This window comes from Schistocerca cancellata, chromosome 6, assembly GCF_023864275.1.
Source record: "Schistocerca cancellata isolate TAMUIC-IGC-003103 chromosome 6, iqSchCanc2.1, whole genome shotgun sequence".
NCBI classification, from domain to species: domain Eukaryota; kingdom Metazoa; phylum Arthropoda; class Insecta; order Orthoptera; family Acrididae; genus Schistocerca; species Schistocerca cancellata.
The window spans coordinates 243,948,624-243,972,206 of NC_064631.1; the positions used below are offsets into that span (position 1 = coordinate 243,948,624).

At 45.1% G+C, this 23,583-nt stretch overlaps 1 protein-coding gene across 1 annotated transcript in view; it reads right to left on the reverse strand.

The window, feature by feature from the left end:
- Nucleotides 1-23,583, reverse strand: part of LOC126191322 (GTP-binding protein REM 1-like) — a 677,336-nt gene that overhangs the window by 223,991 nt on the left and 429,762 nt on the right. Inside the window, exon 3 of the mRNA XM_049932151.1 lies at nucleotides 17,055-17,247. Within this exon, the coding sequence (XP_049788108.1) occupies nucleotides 17,055-17,247 (193 nt within the window). The remainder of the gene's footprint in view (nucleotides 1-17,054; nucleotides 17,248-23,583) is intronic.

Genomic DNA, 23,583 nt, shown 5'->3' on the forward strand with positions numbered 1-23,583 from the left:
ACTGTTCGCGTGTTTTTGGATTTCTACAGCTTCTCTGAACAAGCGCGTGTGATAGTGCTTCTCTACAGCCAGAACTTCCGTGTCGGCGAATTTTATTACGTGATCGGTCTCATTCAGTGCGTGCTCTGCTACGGCCGATTTCACCACCTGCCCCAACCTGCAATGTCACTTATGCTCTTTGATCCTGGTGTTAATTGATCGTCCAGTCATTCCGACATAAAGTTTATGGACGTTGGCGCGCCAGGTACATATAGTCTGCGGCCGCGAGCTCGCCTCCAGTTCACCACCGGCAATGGAGGGTGAAGCTTTGACAATGCCAGCCACTCGTGCTGGCGAAACGTCAGAAAAATCATTAGATGAACGTCGGCCGAAGAACCCGAGACAGAAGCCAATAGGCAGTTTGACAAATATTTCTGTCTTTAACGTAAAATGAACACGTGGAACAGGATTTTTAAGACCTGTAGATGACAGCAAAGTCTGTCGATATAGGTTTCTTAAATAAAGAAATTTTTATGCGGTCTAGGCTGCTGAACGTATTTAGAAAGTAAAACAGATGACTCCTTCGGTATTTTCGAAATGAGAAATTCAAACAAACTGTCTGCAATTAATTTCTGTTTGCAAGCTAACCTATAAAATAAGAATTCCGGTAAAAATCGTGGCGTATGCCCCTTTTATGACCTTTGGCTAGTACTGAGCTGTGGCTGGTTTGTATTTGTGTGCTGAACGAGTTTCTGTTGTTTTGTGTATTTTGTTATTTTGTGTAATAGGCAAAAATTTTGTGAAGCTATAGTATGAAGAACTATTTAACGTTGTTTGCTATTCATGGATCTTGTTTCGTGTTTTAACAGCGTTTACCTTCGTTTTCTGCTGCTCATTTGTGAATTCTGAGTCTTTTTATGTTGCTGTGACTAGGACACACATTTCACTGCACAATTTACGTTTATGATGCGCTTTTGACAGTCGTTTGTTTTACTGTTTTTGTTTGACGGTCTCAAGCTTTGAATTTGTTCCGATGGTTTTGGTTTTGCTCGAGGTGCGTATGTGCTTGCGTGTGTGCTTTCGCACACCCCCGCGAGTGTTTGTGTGTGTGCTTTATGTTTTGCCGTCTGTTAGTTCGTTTAGAGTGGTGAACAATGTTTTACTGCATAGTACTGTTTGCTCACTATGACGTTTGGCTTGTGTGATGGGTTTTTAGATATGGTAATTTTCTTCTATTGTTAAAAAACGATACAGATGATTACTATGATTTAGCATTAGGGTCTCTGTTTCTAGCCATTGTGGGTGGTGATTGTTTTTAATGAGACAGTCTTCAAATGTGGAATGCGTGTTGTCAATTTTCAATGTTCTTAAAAATTTCGAGTATCTTATCCTGAAATTTCCGCGTGTCTGTCCGACGTGTATTGAATCACAGCCTTACAGGCTAATTGGTATATACCTGCTTTGTTGAATTTTGCTGTGGTGGTATTGGGTATTTTTAAGCTTTTCTGCAGCGTGTTGCTTATTTTATGTCAGCTGCACACCTTGTTTTCCGATGATATATACTATTCTGTGTCTTATTTTGTTGTTTGTGATTTCTTCATCTTGTGTGTTTTCTATTGTGTGGTTGTTACTGGTGTGTTGTGTTGCGACACTGTTCGCGTGTTTGGTGATAGTTACATTTTTATTTTATGGTTAAATTTGTCAACAATATCTTGTAACTACTTTCTGTGGAAACCAATATGATTATGTTTAGTTCTCGTGCGTAGCTATCTTTGTCGATTGGGATTCTGTTCAATCTGTGCAGGAGGCGTCTGAGGCTGAGTTCCTTGTGAGCTGTCAGATGGTTTGACCAGTGGTCAATAACTGTAATGGTTGATGTACTTTTTATGTATATTTAGAACCGATGTTTGTCGTTTTGGTTTTCTGTTGTAATGTCGGTTTTATCTCTTTCAGGTTCAAGGCGAAGTGTATTTCTGTGTGGTTAGTGCTGATATATCTGTGTAACTGTAGTACACGGTCATGCGCTTGATCTACGAAGCAAATTATGGCGTCAACACTGAGGTGCTAATACATAAATTCTTAGTCTTATGGTTTTATTAATGCTTCAAATAATTTGTTTGCAAGGTGATGAAGGAAGATGTTAGCCAGCAGACCACGTATGGGGAGTCCTTCCTATGAGATGCAGAATTCATCTTTAATTTTGTCCTGTGTCTGTATTTGCGGGGTAATGTTTGTCTGCCTTAGATGTTTTTGGGTGATTTTGATTGTCTTTTCGGTTGATAAGTGCGTGTACAATATATTGATGTGATGTAAAATGAGAGTGGTGTATGTGTGCTGAGTATACTCATATCTTACAGTTTATCTATTAGGTAATTGGTGTTTTCTAAGCTTCTGTTATTTGTATATGTGTACTGTTTTGTACAATCGTGTGCATGTGTGGAGCTGAATGATGTAGCTTATGACTTTTTTCCTTCTGTGTCTGTGTTTCAGAAAAATAAAAGAAAAAAACCCACCGAGAGCACCACAACCGTGATGAATTATGATAATTTTTGTACTTTCAAAAAGGCAGTCTCGTCCTTAATTCATTATTGTTTGACTTTAAATCATAAACACATGCTCCATGTCTTATTTTCAGTGCACAGTTATCACCGTTTGTGTAATTTTACATTTTACTACTGTTAAATTGTAAATAATTTTGATTGGAAAGCGGTTGGTCATTTTGCTCCGCAATCAGCCTGAACCAGAAGAATTTACAAAAAATTAAGATAGCAGTCAATTTTACTTTTTCCGTGAAACTCAAAAAGAATAACCGTTTACCATTACATCCGTGTGTTTGACGTTACTGTCTCAACTGTTTACCCTATGGCTGAAGTTAACTGTGGGTAGGTTTGTCTTTTAATTAAACCATAGAAGTGTGATACCTCCAGTCGAGATACTGAAGTTCTTGCTTAACGTATTGTAGACGTTTGTGTACCATTTGAGATCGCACTAGCAGGAGCTCTATGCTAGTAGTAAATGTAAGTGAATAATACTTGCTGCATTTCTCTAGACTCTGGAGAACCCATAGAAATATCATAAATGACAATATCAGTAACATGCTATTGAAAATCTCTCAAGAAATTGCAGTACCAGAAAAATAATTAAATATACTTTCAAAACGCTCTAGAAATAACATCACTGGTCAAAATGATGTCAAATTGCAACGGAATATTATCAGAGAAGGGAGGAAAACCTATGGAAGAACAAAAAAAATAGATTTATCAATAGATGGCGCTGTATGTGTCAGAATACGTAAATGAAAACCACTGTCATGCGCACGACCCATTGAAGTTGGTATAAACACGCCAGGGACACGGCTTTTCTTCGTTTCGCGCCTGCGACGTTCGCCATGACTATCTCAATGTAGGATCGCGCTATGCTTGTAAAGTTGTATTACAAGAATGATGACTGTGCACACGTCGCTCTGCAGAAATTCCGGACGCTGAAGGGTTTGAAAAAAGGCGTTGGACCGATGACTACCGTGGATCTGGAGAAAATGATTCGGGAATTCGAAAAGGCGGGCTCTTTTGGTGTGCAACCCGGTAGAGGGAGGAAACGAATTGATTCGACGTCAGTGGGAGCAGTGGTCACAACAGTGCAGGAGGGGACGTGTGGTGGTTTGAAAACGTGTAGTTCATAGAGAATTGCGAGAACTTTGGACATATCCATGAGCACGGTGCGTAAAATCCTATGAATCATCCTTCTTTGTATCCATTCAGAATTACCCATGTGCACGAGTTGCTTTCTGTTGACCTGCCAGCAAGAGAGATCTTTGTTTTAGAATTCCTTGCTCACTTGGAAGTGGACAATGATTGGCTGTGGAAGATTTTGTGGACAGACGAAGCCCAGTTCCATCTGACAGTATATGTCAATACACAGAGTTGTCGAATATGGGCAATGGAAAATCCACATGCAAATCAACCGGTGCCACAATATTCTGAAAAGGCCACTGTGTGGTTCGGGTTTACGGCATCTTTTATCACCGGGCCACACTTTTTCGAAGAGACAGTTGCTTCCGGTCCTGTCACCTGTACCGTCACTGGTGAGCGCTGTGGGTGTCTTTTGCGCAACCACTTCATTCCAGCTCTCCAACAGCGTGGATGTGTGGATGGGAACATTTTTAAGAAAGATGGCACACCTCAGCACATTGCAAATCCAGTTAAGCAGCTGCTGAAGCGCCATTTCGAAATGCTAGAATTATCAATCGCCTTTTCCCTACAGCCTGGCCGTCGCGATCATCTGATCTTAATCCATATGTCTTCTGGCTGTGGAGCTATCTGAAAGATGTTGTGTTCAGTGTTCCGATCGGAAACTTAGCTGTATCGTGGGCAAGCATTGCGCAACACAGTTTGAACGTGACCCCGGAAACACTTAGATCAGTTGTGGAACATGCTGTTTGTCGATTTCAAGTTGTTGCAGGAAATGGTTTTTGGAAAATTACTAATCCGATTTGATTTTGATTGATGCTTTTTATGCGGTTTTTGACCTCAGGACAATTAAAAACGATGTGAGTGATGCTTTTTATGCGGGTTTTGGCCTCACCACAATTAAAAACAAATTTTTCCCATCCGATGCGCTATGACCTTGCCGTGATGGGTGGGCTTACGTAACTAACAGTATCACACATGTACACACATGTACAGTTTGTTTAACGTCAAACGTTTACCTTTGGCGTTGTTGTATGATTTATTTGTCATATTTAGTCGACCACTATTAAATTATGGCTTTTACAGCGCCATCTATTGTTACACTTTATAACTATTTTTTTTCTTCCGCCGTGCGTTTCCCCCCTTCTCCGATAATGTTCCGTTGTAATTTGATGTCATTCTGACCAGTGGTGTTATTTCTACGGCGGCTTGAGAGTTAACTTTAATCATAATCACCCCTATTTGCAAGCCCTTGCTTGTAGGAAGTGACAACGATGCCTTTATGTAATGAACTGGTCAAAATTGCTTCAATGTATACATGAACTCTTTGTGTAATGTACTGTCATTCCTATTCCAAGATCGCCAAACGGTCTCTAAAGTTCCCAGGAATGATACAAGAAGAAACATGTAGATTTCCATGTTACATCGATGAAGGAATTGTTAGACACTGTATGCACAAGTTCGAATTCGACAAGAAAGGGAAAAGAATTAGGTCGTGTCTTTTTCAACGGAACCACCCTGTTATTCACGTTATTCGATTTAGGTAAGGCATGGAAAATTTATATTGGAACCCCACTCCTCCTGAATGCAGATCACTTGCGTTCACTATTGCGCCATCTAATTCAGTCCAAGAAAATAAGGAAAAAAACTAAAAACAAATTAAGGGAAACGCAAAGGTTGAAGAGCAGAAGCAAATTGCGGGTACACGGTAATATGAGAGCTATAGAAGTTTCTGAGCTAGACGGAAGCTTTTATACTTTACAAGAAAATAGCAGAAGGAATTATAAGAATATCATGATGGAGACAGTGGAGAAAAGTGGAGAGAGGAAGGAAACCGAACAGTCACTCATATTGCGCAGGCGTGTCATACCTTTACTTTGGATGTCACACACCACTGTTTCGATTAACGGATTACTAGAGTCTGAATATTTCCGTAAAGTTTAATGTTTTTCACCCGATGAAACAGAAAATTAATTAAGGGATTGTGGAATCATATATGTTCCAGGATATTGTCACAGAATGTAGGTAAAAACAAATCGAGATATTCAAAAAAGGAAAAGAGAGAACGACCTTGTGATGGTGTATTAATAAAAAAGTTGATGCAGACAGTGGTTGGAGGAAGGGGAGGAAGAGAGGGTGTAGTAAAATAGGAAAATTAGCTACCCAAGTAGGCGATAATTGACATCTGGAGCATCTAATTAGTTAGTTACATGTCGTCGGATCACTATAACAATTTATCAGAACGTAGTGGAATGAGTTAATTTGCAAGTTGTTACATTGACCAGCTGTTAAATCCGGCTACTAATGACCATTTAGATGAGTTCTCATAGGAAAAATATTATTTGTTTTAATAACAGAAGTAAGCGCTATAGGAAGTACAAGTAAAATAAAATCCTTTTAAGCAATAGAAAGAGTTACCAAGCAAGAATCCTGATAGCTTAGTTTCAAATTTAGTTTTGCTATCTGACAGGCACTTTGTATCAATAGGTAAGTAATTAGAGGTTGTGACTGCAGCGTTACACTGAGGTGACAAAAGTCATGGGAGACCTAACACCGTGTCGGACCTTCATTAACCCGGGCGGAGTGCGGCAGCTCGACGTGACATGGACTTAACAAGTCGTTAGAAGTCCCCTGCAGAAATATTAAGCCAAGCTGCCTTTATAGCCGGCCATATTTGCGAACGTGTTGCTGGTGCAAGATTATATGCACTAACTGACCTCTCTATTATGTCCTACTAATGTTCGACGGGATTCATATCGGACGATCTGAACTGTTCCGAATGTTCTTCAAACCAATCGCGAACAATTGTGGCCCGATCACATGGCGCATGGTCATGGGAATGTCAAATTCATGAATGACCGAAAATGGCCTCCAAGTAGCCGAACATAACCTTTTCCAGTCGATGATCGACTCATTCCACGTAAACACAGCCCATTCAATTCCGAAGCCGCCACCAGCTTGCGCACTGCCTTATTGACAACTTGGATCCATGGCTACGTGGTCTCTGCGCCTCACTCCAACCCTACCATCAGTTCTTAGCAACTGAAATCGGAACTCGTCTGACAGGGACACGGTTTTCCAGTCGTCTAAGGTTCCACCGATAGGTCCACTAGCCCAGAAGAGGCGGTGCAGGCGATGTTGTGCTGTTAGCAAAGGCATTCGCGTCGGTCGTCTGCTTCCATAGCCCATTAACCCCAAATTTCGCCGCACTCTCCTAACGGATACGTACGCCGTACGTCCCACACTGATTTCAACGTTACTTCAGTCAATGTTGCTTATCTGTTAGCTCTGACAATTCTACGCAAACGCCGCTGCTCTCGTTGTTTAAGTGAAGGCCGTCGACCACTGGTTCGTTCTTGGTGGGAGGTAACGCCTTAAATGTGGTATTCTCGGCACACTCTTGACACTGCGGATCTAGGAATAGTGGATTCCTTAAAGATTTCCGAAATGGAACATCCCATGCATCTAGCGCCAACTACCATTCCGCGTTCAAAGTCTCTTAATTCCCGTCGTACGGGACGTCGGCAACATTTCCAAGGGAATCGCCTGAGTACAAGTGACATCTCTCCGAAAGCACTGCCCTTATGTACCCTGTGAATGTGATATTACTACCATCTTTACATGTGCATATCTCTATCCCATGACTTTTGTCACATCATTGTATTCATCCCATGATGCGCTAAAGTGCATATTAACGACGAATAAAAAGGGTGTTTTACCTTCAAGTGATGTTTGTTATTATGACGGTACGAATCACAAGAAAAATTTTCATCATTGATGGTGTAATTAAAATACTTCATTCCTGAAATTGCTATGTACAAGACGACTGTGGGCAAGCACCATATACACTCCTGGAAATGGAAAAAAGAACACATTGACACCGGTGTGTCAGACCCACCATACTTGCTCCGGACACTGCGAGAGGGCTGTACAAGCAATGATCACACGCACGGCACAGCGGACACACCAGGAACCGCGGTGTTGGCCGTCGAATGGCGCTAGCTGCGCAGCATTTGTGCACCGCCGCCGTCAGTGTCAGCCAGTTTGCCGTGGCATACGGAGCTCCATCGCAGTCTTTAACACTGGTAGCATGCCGCGACAGCGTGGACGTGAACCGTATGTGCAGCTGACGTACTTTGAGCGAGGGCGTATAGTGGGCATGCGGGAGGCCGGGTGGACGTACCGCCGAATTGCTCAACACGTGGGGCGTGAGGTCTCCACAGTACATCGATGTTGTCGCCAGTGGTCGGCGGAAGGTGCACGTGCCCGTCGACCTGGGACCGGACCGCAGCGACGCACGGATGCACGCCAAGACCGTAGGATCCTACGCAGTGCCGTAGAGGACCGCACCGCCACTTCCCAGTAAATTAGGGACACTGTTGCTCCTGGGGTATCGGCGAGGACCATTCGCAACCGTCTCCATGAAGCTGGGCTACGGTCCCGCACACCATTAGGCCGTCTTCCGCTCACGCCCCAACATCGTGCAGCCCGCCTCCAGTGGTGTCGCGACAGGCGTGAATGGAGGGACGAATGGAGACGTGTCGTCTTCAGCGATGAGAGTCGCTTCTGCCTTGGTGCCAATGATGGTCGTATGCGTGTTTGGCGCCGTGCAGGTGAGCGCCACAATCAGGACTGCATACGACCGAGGCACACAGGGCCAACACCCGGCATCATGGTGTGGGGAGCGATCTCCTACACTGGCCGTACACCACTGGTGATCGTCGAGGGGACACTGAATAGTGCACGGTACATCCAAACCGTCATCGAACCCATCGTTCTACCATTCCTAGACCGGCAAGGGAACTTGCTGTTCCAACAGGACAATGCACGTCCGCATGTATCCCGTGCCACCCAACGTGCTCTAGAAGGTGTAAGTCAACTACCCTGGCCAGCAAGATCTCCGGATCTGTCCCCCATTGAGCATGTTTGGGACTGGATGAAGCGTCATCTCACGCGGTCTGCACGTCCAGCACGAACGCTGGTCCAACTGAGGCGCCAGGTGGAAATGGCATGGCAAGCCGTTCCACAGGACTACATCCAGCATCTCTACGATCGTCTCCATGGGAGAATAGCAGCCTGCATTGCTGCGAAAGGTGGATATACACTGTACTAGTGCCGACATTGTGCATGCTCTGTTGCCTGTGTCTATGTGCCTGTGGTTCTGTCAGTGTGATCATGTGATGTATCTGACCCCAGGAATGTGTCAATAAAGTTTCCCCTTCCTGGGACAATGAATTCACGGTGTTCTTATTTCAATTTCCAGGAGTGTAGTAAGACCGTGATCGCACGAGTAAGGAAGGCAATCGTTATGAAATAACGCCCAATCTGTATGCAACACTCCCAGCATATATGTAATGTGGGTTCGAACCTAATAGATCCTATCTAGCAGGAAAACTGCCATAGTCTACGTTTACTTATTGTAGTCTACAGTAACGTACGGTAGTTTTTCAACTGTAGTTGTGCATATACTATCAAGTGGTTCAGTGTTTCCTCATGAAATATCACGATAAAAACTCGCGAAAAATAAACCAAAGCGCCCTCGCGCCCAGGTGCAATAATATTGTGGTCGACTAATTCAAATGGCCTGTAACTTCTGCATGCTGCATATCAACAGCACAGTAAACGTTTAATGGAAAAATGTCTAGATGACGTAAGCTTTTGCTGCGTAGTTGAAGTCAGTCTTAAAGCGTCTGCCAGATCTGGTTCTCCAGCATTTCCGTGACGCTCACGCGTGGTAAATGAAACTGTAACCGGTCGCGCTAATCTTCTTTGCATACGTTCAGTATCCTCTATTAGCTCTATTTTGTATGTGTCACATATACTGGAGCAGAGTTCTAAGATTGTCACACGAGTATTTTGTAAGCAATATCCTGTGAAAACTAATTACACTCGTGGTGTTTGTGATTCACTTTCTGAAATGATTGGAGATAAAACAACGCTCTATTACAAATTATCACCATCAAGAACGCAAATAATCATTTATTTAAAAATGATGACAGGTTTCGGCCTTTATGGTGGCCGTCTTCAGATATAAAGCACGTTGTGACTGACGTCTGCCGTGCTCAGAACAGTTGCGTGATGTTACGACGATTTTTGTGTTACAAAAGTTACTAACGACCGTGACATCAACAGTTCTATGACCGGCCGACTTCAGCCACATGATGCTTTACATCTGAAGATCGCCAGGATAAAGGTCGAAAAAAGTTATTTTTAAATGATTATTTGCGATCTTAATTGCTTCATGAAGTGACGAACGATATAAAACTTTTCTAGGAGATAATTAACTGTACAACAATTGACTTTTCTCAGTATTCTATCGATGAACAGAAATCTGTTGACCTCTTTACCCACGGTTGAGCATATCTTATTATTTAATTTGATAGCAGTGGTAGCACACTGGACTCGCATTCGGGAGGACGACGGTTCAATTCCGCGTCCGGCCATCCTGATTAGGTTTTCCGCAATTTCCCTAAATCGCTTCAGGCAAATGGTTCCTTTGAAAGGGCACGGCCGACTTCTTTCCCTAATCCGATGAGACCGATGACCTCGCTGTTTGGTCTCTTCCGCCAAACAATCCAATACAATCCAATTTCAGATGCCTACAAACTGTTACACGAAAGCATTTATATGAGTTCACTGATTCCAATAGTCACTTATTGATATTTTTGTCATTTTTGCGTTTTTTGGGGTGTTCAGTATTGTCTATTACCGTCCTGCAAAATGATAGTTTCTTTTGTCAGTGCGATTTATTATTAATAATAAACAGTATTTAAATTGCAGAAGTTAAACGCATTATATTCTTATTTCAGCCTTTGTAACTGATGCACCAGTAACACAAATACATATGTCAGCACCTACACGATTTAACGCTGCCATTTTATCGAGATGGTTAGGCCAAATTTCTGACACATCTTCATATGTTATCGTGGACCTTTTAATATTTCCTCAGTTATATACTGCACCAACTGACACGTCGGCACCAACAGGTCTCTCGTATTTAAGATAAACTGCTACAGTAACACGTACAGGCTGCTTGTCTATTATAGGTACAACCGAATGGGGAGGATTAAAGAACAATGAAACAAGCAAGTAATCCTAATAAAAATAGGTCCGGAAGCCAATGGCTTCTCCAATATCGCTACATTTCGTAGATGGCGCTCCTAAATTTACTGTAACAAGCTAATAGACAGTTTGGATGATGTTCCTTTGGGTGAAACGATGCGTATGTGGAGCACCGACACACTTTCATGTGGCCATTCGGGAATACGTAACACAAATATTCAACAACAAGTGTTTCGGTCATGGCTCGTAAACACCGCGGCCTCCTAGACCTCCGACCAGAAATTTTTTGTGGTGTGGTGTTAGAAGCTCGTATTCCACCTCTGCTTATAGTGCCGATGAGCTCCGGGGAGGCATTGTCGATGGTTGTCAGTGCATCTGGAGCACGCCAGGGAATTCTGAATGCACACAGGCCTCGATGAAAAGACCTGCTGATGCTTGTTTTCATGTGAACGGTGACGGTGCGGAACGCTTGTTGTAATGTCCTCGTCCTCAAATGTATACATGTAGTTTGGATCCTAGTGACCTTCATGTGTTGTTTATATATCAATCGTAATATGTTATACCGGGGAAACCGTTGCTTTTCGTCCTATGTTTATTAGGATTGCTAGCGGTACCACGCATTACTGTCGCTCAGTCTAGCATACCCGACAAAAATTCACATTTGTGGATATACGTCAGGTCCATTTTCTCTGGTGTTTCGGCAGGTAACTGCAATTTCGTTTTTGGAATATGTATCGAGAGTCAGCTCAGACAAATACCGATCATCAAGTCTCTCATGCGACTCCCAGTGCTGAAGGAAAGTGTCAGTTTGTTTTCTGTTACAAACAAAATGATTTTTAAAGCGGAATTTTACGTGACCATTCCCTTGAGCAAAATGTTTCAGATAAAAGCTGTAGGTGGCAAAGAGGGTCACGCATTGCTACTAACGGTTGTGACTTTGAATGTGATTTGCAAGGCGATTTGGAGCTTAAAGCCATTTTTTTTTTAAATAGGAGCCGTAATACTAGTTTTAAGATTCGAAAAAAGCGGCAACGTTCAATGAAGGTCAAATAAGCAAATACGTTTTTAGTTTTAAGATTAACTCAGACTAAAGCAAAATACAACGTTAGATACAAATTGGAAGGTGTATAAGAGGTCACGTATCATTGCCAGTAACCATAATCTTAAAGGTAATTGTCGAAGGTCACTGGAAGATTCAGTTTCATTTCATGGAAACCACAGCTTATGAAGTCGGATTTGGAAAGGCGAAGTTTTAATTAATGTGTTTATTGGCAAAAATAAATGCATCATAACGTGTAAATGTTGTTTTGGCACTTGGGAGACATATTAAACATAAATAAAACGTAGGTCATTGATTTACAAGTCGTTGAGTGAGTTCCCTCACCTTTCATTCCTCAGGGTGCTTGATTAAAAGAGTTACCCTGCGTTTCGCTTTGGACCTGAAAACTGATCATTGAGTATATGGTGAAAGTGACCACCATTCCCCCGTCTGTTTCGAGTTAATCTCTACTAGAACTTATTTGATCTTCATTGAACCTTGCCATGGTCTTGAATAAATAATCATTTTATACGTAAAATTGGGCGCTCTTTTCTAATCCTAAACCAGGTATTTCGGTTCCCATTTAAAAAAATCACTTTAGGATCCAAATCATTTTAAAAATCACGGCCATTAGTAGCAATGCGTGACCCTCTTTGTGACCCACAACTTTTGTCGGAAACAGTTTTTTGTATCTCATTTCTGTTCCGAGTCATTCCCCAGTATGGATTAAAATGGTCTATACATAGTTATAACCTGCGACACGATACCGCGTTTCTGGTGTAAGCCTTTACCGCTAAATAACAATTGAGATTGCAAGACCAAATTTGAAACCTACGTTTAATTTGGTAACAGTACGGCTTACAGCTTTAAGACATGATCCAATAATCTATGATTACTTTATATTGTTTTCGTGCTTTATACACCGACCAGCCAAAGCCTTATGACTACGAATTTAACAGTGTTTCGGTTCTGCTTTGGAATACAATACAACAGCGATTCTGCGTGACACGGATACGCAAAGTTCTTGGCAGGATTCCGGAGGTATGTGGCACCAGGTGTCTACGCATAGGTCACAAAGACTCTCTCTTCCCGAACAGGCCACGAAGGCCCAACGGTACCGACCGGCCGCCGTGTCATCCTCAACCCATAGGCGTCACTGGATGCGGATATGGAGGGGTATGTAGTCAGCACATTGCTCTCCCATCTGTATGTCAGTTCCATAGACTGGAGCCGCTACTTCTCAATCAATCAGTTTGCCTCAGAAGGGCAGAGTGCACCCACATTTGCCAACAGCGCTCGGCAGACTGGGTGTTACCCATCCAAGAGCTAGCCCAGCCCGATGGCTCTTAATTTCGGTGATCTGACGGGAACCTGTGTTACCACTACAGCAAGGCCGTTGGCTCATACGTCACAACGTCGCCCTAAATTATGGTCTGATGCTATCTGGGCATGGAACTGCTACCCGACTGCACCCCAGATGTCTTCTGTAGCGTTCAGGTTAGACGAATTTGTTGACCATGACTTCAACGGTGAATTCACTATCGTGTTCTTCAATGCACTGTAGCGCGATTATGGCCTTGTTATCCTGTTGGAAGATGTAATCGCTGGGAGGGAGTACATGAAGTAGGCAGGTGGTCCACAGTAATGTTCACGTAGCGTACAGCTGTCATGTTGCCTTCGGTTGCTACTACAGATTTCGTGGAAGTCCATTTGAATGTTCACTTAGTGAATACTATCCCCATCGGCTGCGTCTGTGGCTCGATGCATATTTTGTGTAGCCGTTTCTGTGGATGACGGCGTATCCGGACGCGGCCATCAACAGAATGCAACAACAAAGGTGATGCATCCACTCCACGACACGTTTCCATTGGTCCACTGGCCACTGCAGTGTTGATTGATAATGTCTTTGCAGCAACATAAGAAAATAATAACATAGAGGTCGCCAGCTTCAACTTTGTGCTCTGAGTTGTCTGCTTCGAAACCCTTGTGCCTGCACCAGCACTGTCGTTGTATCTACCACAGAACGCCATCTATGTTGCTTTACAAAGCGAGTAAGCATTCGAGTTCCATATTGTGTGACAGGTTGTGGACGTGCAACACCTTGTCACCTTTCGTCCTCCTTCAACCACTTTTCGTAGATGTTCACGACAGTCGTGTAGTGGCACCACCGTTTGAGATAGGAAAGTAAGATTTGGTGCAGTATATCTGCGTGCACAAGTTGCAGCCAGGCACGGGCCTGTTGGCACAGATACGAAACAGAATGGAGGCCACAGGGCCGTCGAACTGCTGAAAAGAGCAAATGCAGCAGTTTGCATGGCGCAAGTTACACGCAGAAGCGGCCCACTGGCGCAACCTAGGTATTACGAGTATGTGACTTGGAGCGGCTTGTTAGCAAAACAGAGCCGCGCAGTCATGCATAAATACACTCCTGGAAATTGAAATAAGAACACCGTGAATTCATTGTCCCAGGAAGGGGAAACTTTATTGACACATTCCTGGGGTCAGATACATCACATGATCACACTGACAGAACCACAGGCACATAGACACAGGCAACAGAGCATGCACAGTGTCGGCACTAGTACAGTGTATATCCACCTTTCGCAGCAATGCAGGCTGCTATTCTCCCATGGAGACGATCGTGGAGATGCTGGATGTAGTCCTGTGGAATGGCTTCCCATGCCATTTCCACCTGGCGCCTCAGTTGGACCAGCGTTCGTGCTGGACGTGCAGACCGCGTGAGACGACGCTTCATCCAGTCCCAAACATGCTCAATGGGGGACAGATCCAGAGATCTTGCTGGCCAGGGTAGTTGACTTACACCTTCTAGAGCACGTTGGGTGGCACGGGATACATGCGGACGTGCATTGTCCTGTTGGAACAGCAAGTTCCCTTGCCGGTCTAGGAATGGTAGAACGATGGGTTCGATGACGGTTTGGATGTACCGTGCACTATTCAGTGTCTCCTCGACGATCACCAGTGGTGTACGGCCAGTGTAGGAGATCGCTCCCCACACCATGATGCCGGGTGTTGGCCCTGTGTGCCTCGGTCGTATGCAGTCCTGATTGTGGCGCTCACCTGCACGGCGCCAAACACGCATACGACCATCATTGGCACCAAGGCAGAAGCGACTCTCATCGCTGAAGACGACACGTCTCCATTCGTCCCTCCATTCACGCCTGTCGCGACACCACTGGAGGCGGGTCTGCACGATGTTGGGTCGTGAGCGGAAGACGGCCTAACGGTGTGCGGGACCGTAGCCCAGCTTCATGGAGACGGTTGCGAATGGTCCTCGCCGATACCCCAGGAGCAACAGTGTCCCTAATTTGCTGGGAAGTGGCGGTGCGGTGCCCTACGGCACTGCGTAGGATCCTACGGTCTTGGCGTGCATCCGTGCGTCGCTGCGGTCCGGTCCCAGGTCGACGGGCACGTGCACCTTCCGCCGACCACTGGCGACAACATCGATGTACTGTGGAGACCTCACGCCCCACGTGTTGAGCAATTCGGCGGTACGTCCACCCGGCCTCCCGCATGCCCACTATACGCCCTCGCTCAAAGTCCGTCAACTGCACATACGGTTCACGTCCACGCTGTCGCGGCATGCTACCAGTGTTAAAGACTGCGATGGAGCTCCGTATGCCACGGCAAACTGGCTGACACTGACGGCGGCGGTGCACAAATGCTGCGCAGCTAGCGCCATTCGACGGCCAACACCGCGGTTCCTGGTGTGTCCGCTGTGCCGTGCGTGTGATCATTGCTTGTACAGCCCTCTCGCAGTGTCCGGAGCAAGTATGGTGGGTCTGACACACCGGTGTCAATGTGTTCTTTTTTCCATTTCCAGGAGTGTAGGTGCAGGTTTTCTAACGAGGGGGAGCTAAGTGTAGCAGCTCTCCTGAACGGTGAGGCGTGTCACATCACCTGCTACAGGCAGCAGCAGATGGGGCTCCAGCGTCCCAGTCCACGGCTGGTCGCTGATTCGACCCTCTGAAGCCAATGTGGGGTCTGTAGCCAGCCAGCGCCCGGCCACTCGACAGCTCGCTACCACGAGCAGTCTTGTTGGCTCCCAACACACGCTGGAAGCATCCCAAGGCGAGGGACGCAGATTTGCCTGTGGGATCGCAGGCGCTTGTTGTGGCCAGTGATCTTAACCATGAGGGGAAGAAGCACGCAGCAGGCCGCCCTGCGGCTCCCAACTAGCAGCACTGAAGCAACGGGGATGAAGGCTGCTGAGTCGGCTGCCGGCGCTTCCTGACGTAGTCAAAACTCGCGGCTGTACACGGCCGGCACGCTGCAGTACGTTGCACGGGTCGCTGTGGTGGCCCTTCCGCGCCAAGCTGTTTTGCAGACAGCAGAGTGGCGTCCTTGGCATCGTGGGACCCTGTGATGCAGACAGAGGGGAACGCGGTACTGTAGCTGGGAATAATGAAACACTTGAAGATTACGGCCGAGTTTTAATATGGCGCATCCTGAGAGTTTCCATCCACGTCCTACGTTGCTCCACTGCACGCCAATATCTACATTTGACAGTGACAGCTACAGGAGCATGAGAGCTTCGTCGTTTCTGAGGTGCTCATTATCTGGCGATGGGCCATAGCAATCTGTCCTCTTCTCAAAGTCACTTATTTCAGTGTATTTCCACATCTGCAGCCATCACTACCGATAGGATGAATTCTCATTCTTCTCTGCACTGCTTCCGTACTTTCCTTATCGTGTCCCATGCCTACATTGCCTTCAGGTGAAATCCAAACTCATAATGAGCAATAGACAAAATGTTTTGGTTCGGCAGTGTAACATGTAGTGGTTCAAATGGCTCTGAGCACTATGGGACTTAACTTCTATGGTCATCAGTCCCCTACAACTTAGAACTACTTAAACCTAACCAACCTAAGGACAGCACACAACACCCAGCCATCACGAGGCAGAGAAAATCCCTGACCCCGCCGGGAATCGAACCCGGGAACCCGGGCGTGGGAAGCGAGAACGCTACCGCACGACCACGAGATGCGGGCATAACATGTAGTGAATCGGATTACAGGAACCATGTAAGCATACAGGCACAAAAAATTCATGATCCTATAAAGCTACAAAAACAAAGAACTAAGTATGCCAACAAATCAGAATGGATAACTTACCTGGTCCTTGGCAGGTCGGATCTCCGTGATAGGGCAGTCCTCGAGAGGCACTGAGGTCGATGACTGTTTGACAAGTGCAGAACATGCAAAATGTCCAACCTGGGTAACCTGCTTTCCGAGAGCTGAGGCTGGGCTAGTGGGAGGCAAGTGACTCACCAGCCATGGGCACCTCCCGCCGCCTCTCCAGGTCTGCCTTGTTGCCCACCAGGATGACGCCACGCGACGCCACGTAGTCGTTCTTCCACAGGAACAGCAGGATGTCCTCGGCTGCCTTGAGCGTCTTGCGGTCCACTACCGAGTATACCACCACGAACACGTCCGGGTTGTACGTCGTGCAGTAGCTCTCCACCTGCAAAGCGACACGTACTACGTTAACAGCTGTGAAAGTGTGTCACTCAGGTCGCTCATAGACAACGTCATATGCTTCGCCGAAGCATGATGAGTTTCATCACAAAGAGTTCATATTTTTTCAGCAACGGCTCTAATTCGGTTCAGCACTACCTCCTTGACAAAACTGAACCTGTCGTTCTTAACAGAACAAAACAGACATGTAACACCAACACTTCATGGCACTTATGATTTTCACTTGTTTATAAATGATGCTTTACTTACGTGTTGTGCATAATTCGTTAATATTTAAATTAATTTTTAATCTCGTATTGAATATGGACTTTTCTATATCTGTATTGTAACTGTAAAATATTGTTTAGTTTACTGGCTAGCGTATATGGTAAATGAAATTGTGATGATAGAATAGGAAAAGCAGGGGGGAACCCGCTCTGTGTTAGCATGGCGAAAGCGCGCCAAAGGAAAAGCACGAAAGGAGCACACCAACTAAAAACAAAGTACGAACTGGTAGTTAGCCATCTGACCATACACTTACCGTTGTGTGTGCGAGGCTAAAATATCTCGACTTTCACGGAATTAGAGCCTCAGATGGATGTTGGTTTTGCATTAAAAGACGCGAACGATAATTTTCTGGTTCTAGGCGACTAATAATTGGAAGATGTTATCTGTGAGTCGTGAGTGAATCCCTAAAGGGCCCTCTAATTTGTTAACCAGTTATATGTTTGATCAACAGGTCTAAGATCATTAGCTAAATGTATTGAGCACTTTCACAAACAGCTGTACTGTACAGAGTGATTCAAAAAGAAAGAACAGATCTCAGTTTTTTTCATTACAGACAAACTATGAAAGACAGAAACGCATTACGCGTGTCATTCTTTAGAGAAAGGTTCAAAGTTTTAAGTTCGCATAGACACTATACCATACACTGAACATGAACACCATGCCTTACTCGAGAACATCGAAGCGGTAGTCCATTTCATTCGACACACGAATCAACAGCATCAACAATTACATTTCTCAACTCTTGAAGAGCAGAAAAACATTTTTCAAGCGTCTGTCAACAGCACCGATATACTTGGAGAAGTGCTTGATACACACTGTGCTGTCTTACAATATACGCCAGTCACACAGTTTCTCACCGAGATATGTGATAGAACACTTCACAAAGTTTTTCAGAGAAACTCGAGAAACGTCCTTCCTGTATGGAAACGAGATCTAGATTTCTCGATAACTTGATCGATCTACTAAAACGCGCTCCTCTCTGGAGGTCGAGACAAATTGTGGCCAATGAGCATTATAGCTGCTCTCATATCACTAGATTCGTCACCTACTTAATCAGGTAAAAGTCTTTAAGGAGTCTTCGTATTCTGCCGAAACGTATTCTCTCGAAATGCTAGGAAAAGTTTAGCTAAAGATATCTTTAGATACCTGAAGCAGTAAAATACTGGTATATAACGCTCTGTATAAAAAGTTTGTTACCCATTACGTCACTGAAGAACGTGATGTACGTGCTCGTATGTATTTAACCACAATTTTAAGATTCGTTCCTCACGTACACTCATCATTCTATACACTACATATTATGAGGGCATGAAATATATATATATTATAAGCAAAATAATTTACGTTGTCTAAATAATTTTCTTCTTATGTATACACTGTCTGCCGGCCGAAGTCTGGAACCGTGCGACCGCTACGGTCGCAGGTTCGAATCCTGCCTCGGGCATGAATGTGTGTGATGTCCTTAGGTTAGTTAGGTTTAAGTAGTTCTAAGTTCTGGGGGACTGATGACCTCAGAAGTTAAGTCCCATAGTGCTCAGAGCCATTTGAACCATACACTGTCTCATTAGGAGAATCCGTACACAGATTAATCCAAATTAATATGGGGTGGGTCCACCCTTCGTCTGCGTGATGGCTCTGCTGGGGACGCTTTCAATGACGTGCCTGAAGGTCTATGGAGGAATGGCTCTTCCTCAAGAGCCGAAAACAGAGAAGCTATCTATGATGCACGCTGGGGTCTGGAGCGAAATCGTCTTTCTAACTCATCCCAAACATATTCCATTGGTTTGCTGTCATGTTGACGCAAACAGCCATCGTTTCCGAACTATTCCTGTACTGTACAATACAATCATGAAAAACGCCTCCATACCGTAACACCACCTCCTCCACACATCACTGATGCCGTTATACAAGGTGGCAGGTAGTATTCTCCAGGCAATCGTAAAACCTAAACCACTCCATGGGATTGCCTCAGGGTAGTTATTCACAGTCCTGTGGCATTACTCTTTACACGATCTCCAGTATAGCTCCGTGTGAGCTACAGACGCTACTGGCCATTAAAATTGCTACACCACGAAGATGACGTGCTACAGACCGAAACTTAACCGGCAGGAAGAAGATGCTGTGATATGCAAATGATTAGCTTTTCACAGCATTCACACAAGGTTGGCGCCGGTGGCGGCACCTACAACGTGCTGACATGAGGAAAGTTTCCAACCGATTTCTCATACACAAACAGCAGTTGACCGGCGTTGCCTGGTGAAACGTGGTTGTGATGCCTCGTGTAAGGAGGAGAAATGCGTACCATCACATTTCCGACTTTGACACAGGTCGGATTGTAGCCTATCGCGATTGCGGTCTATCGTATCGCGACATTGCTGCTCGCGTTGGTCGTGATCAAATGACTGTTAGCAGAATATGGAATCGGTGGGTTCAGGAGGGTATTACGGAACGCCGTGCTGGATCCCAACGGCCTCGTATCACTAGCAGTCGAGATGACAGGCATCTTATCCGCATGGCTGTAACGGATCGTGCAGCCACGTCTCGATCACTGAGTCAACAGATGGGGACGTTTGCAAGACAACAACCATCTGCACGAACAGTTCAATGACGTTTGCAGCAGCATGGACTATCAGCTCGGAGACCATGGCTGCGGTAGGCTAACCGCTGCATCACAGACAGGAGCGCCTGCGATGGTGTTCTCAACGACGAACCTGGGTGCACGAATGGCGAAACGTCATTTTTTCGGATGAATCCAGGTTCTGTTTACAGCATCAGGATGGTTGCATCCGTGTTTGGCGACATCGCGGTGAACGCACATTGGAAGCGTGTATTCGTCAAAGCCATTCTGGCGTATCACCCGGCGTGATGGTATGGGGTGCCATTGGTTACATGTCTCGGTCACTTCTTGTTCGCATTGACGGCACTTTGAACAGTGGACGTTACATTTCAGGTGTGTTACAACCCGTGGCTCTACCCTTCATTCGATCCCTGCGGAACCCTACATCTCAGCAGGATAATGCACGACCGCATGTTGCACGTCCTGTACGGGCATTTCTGGATACAGAAAATGTTCGACTGCCGCCCTGGCCAGCACATTCTCCAGATCGCTGACCAATTGAAAACGTCTGGTCAATGTTGGCCGAGCAACTGGCTCGTCACAATACGCCAGTCACTACTCTTGATGAACTGTGGTATCGTGTTGAAGCTGCACGGGTAGCTGTACCTGTACACGCCATCCAAACTCTGACTCAATGCCCAGGCGTATCAAGGCTGTTATTACGGCCAGAGGTGGTTGTTCTGGGAACTGGTTTCTCAGGATCTATGCACCCAAATTGCGTGTATATGTAATCACATGTCATTTCGAGTTTAATATATTTGTCGAATTAATACCCGTTTATCATCTGCATTTCTTCTTGGTGTAGCAATTTTAATGGCCAGTAGTGTATATGTGTGGCTTATGAGGAGCTGTTCTACCATTGGACCCCATTATTCTTAAGACCAGATGCTCAGTCATTGAGTTTCCGATATTTCTTACAACCAGCCTCCACAATGCTAGACAGTCACTGTCTGCCAGTACATGAGGTCTGCCTGGCGGTTTAGCTGTCGTGGTTCCTTCGCATTTACACTTCGCAGTAACATCACTTACAGTTTAAAAAGAACAAAGATGTTCCATAAAGGGACCCTGGAGAAAGGCTACCATGGTGAATAAATTGTTTCAGAATGATGGAAATGTCCCTGATGAATTCGCTACACACGTGACATCCAGCGATTTGTCTGTGTTCAGAGTTCGAAGCCACTGGACACTCCTGACCAAGCGATTCTGGAGTTCCTTCTCTTCTATTCACTGCACAATACTGCCTGTCTCTTTTTATACTGGCGGGTCCGCTTCTCGTGACAACTAGTGTTGAATTCCACATTACGCAGGTGGATACATTTTAGCAGATGGTGTACGATGTCATATCAATGTATCAGGAAGAGATTCAGATTTCAAGAATGAAAATGTCGGGTTTTAACTAAATATATATATTTCACAAATTACACAGGAGTATGCAAAATTTAAAGATGTAAGTAACTTCCGCATGATGTGTCACTGCCAAATAACATTGATGGATGAAACTTTGACCAAACAAAGAAAGACTGCTACAGTATAGGACAAAAGGGAACTGAAAGGAATACGCAATGAGATAAACAGAATGATACCCTTATTCAAAGTCAGTGATTACACTGAAGACACCGCGGTTTACGACGGTCCACTGGACATTAAAAAAGGCGGGACATGGTTCTTAATAGCGTCTGTGAGATCACCACGCATGACAGTTCGTACTGTCAACCTGTTCCCTCGTTGGCCACTATGTTAATAAAGAGTTATTGTAGTAGGACGTTGCATTGGTCCACAAGTGCGGCCGCAAACTGCTGGAGGATCGTTGGTGCATGCTGATATGATGCAGTACATCTCCCCAATGCATTCTACTCGAGGCCGATGGGATTTAAGTCAGGGGAAAAGCAGGCCAGTCCATTCGTCGAATATCGCCTTATTCTCCGTAGCCAGAACTGCCGTATTTGGAACCTATAGACCTCTAGACCGAACCTGTGGTGCAGCCGTTACCAAGAGAAGTTTTTTGATAACAAACCCGCAAAATTAGCATCTCAGAGTAATTTTTGAATTAAAAGACTCTAAGGCTCATTATTAATTGCATAAGATAGTGCTTAATTGCCTTTAGGTATCACTTTCAGTGCTGACCGAAGACCGAGTTTCTTGCTAAAGCTCTCAGGGTGATCGTTTGACATTGTTATGACATCTCATGTCAGTAACCTGTCAGATAGTCGCTATCGATCTTGAGACATCTTGTGCCTTTCCCGCAGTAACCCCTTATCGCATAAGGAAAGTCAAAACATTCATGGGTCCCACTTTGGATGACATGTTCCATAACAAATCGGCTCTCTAGGAAATTCAAGTCACCTCGAAATTTACTGCGAGAATTCTGCTAACCATTCTTTAAAAAGTATTGGAGGTTTTGCCAACTGAGGTGCTACACGTTTGATAGGGCTCCACTGGGAATTTGGTGCAAGGCAGTACGGGAGAATCCTGACTTACTTAATGTCAGCTGTCTACTGAAAAAAAGCAGCCAACAAGTCAATACAAAATAATTACATCCACGTTTTTTACTACCATATGAGTTCTCCATGACAGATTTAAACAAAGACCTTTTTGGAATATTTTGTGTTGGTGGTGAGGGCCCTAGGCTCAGCCTACATATCCTGCGGCCACCGTGGCCAGAGTGACGCAACCATACACAAATTCCATTTGTATGTCTTTCGAGGGAAACTTTATAGCTGTGGTTCGTCGGAAGCATGCAAGTTGATTTGTAAAGCAAGAGGAGATGACACCATTCGGAGTTCTCTGTGCATTGTTTATGTTGTATAGTGCTTGTTTAGAGTGGCGAATTCGAAGGAACACACCGCCAGTTGTGACAGTCGATCTATATTTCTTTTTTTGAGTGTGAGGAAGACTAAATAAGTCGACATTCATTGACAGATTGGCGAAGTTTAAGGAGAAAATGTGATGAGTAGTTCAGTGGTGAAGAAATGGATCCGAGAGTTCAATTAAGGACTTGGTCAAGTGCACAACAACGGACGAAGTGGGCGTCCATGTTTGTGCTCTGTCCTCCAGAAGAGACAAAGACATTCACAGAAATGGAAATGAGCGTTTGGCGTCATTGGCCGGGAGGCTCCTTGCTGGGCAGGTCCGGCCGCCTTGGTGCAGGTCTTACTACATTCGACGCCACATTGGGCGACCTGCGCGCCGGATGGGGATGAAATGAGGATGAAGTCAACACAACATCCTGAGCGGAGAAAATCCCCGACCCAGCCGGGTATCGAACCCTGGCCCCTTAGGACGGCAGTTCGTCACGCTGACCATTCAGCTATCGGGGCGGACGACGTCCACAGAGAAGGCACCTCACGGCAAGATCAGCCTCTAGCGAGGCGCAGAAGAGCCATGGTCAGACACATGGCCAACTTGATTATACCCATGATCTATTGTTTACTGACCCTG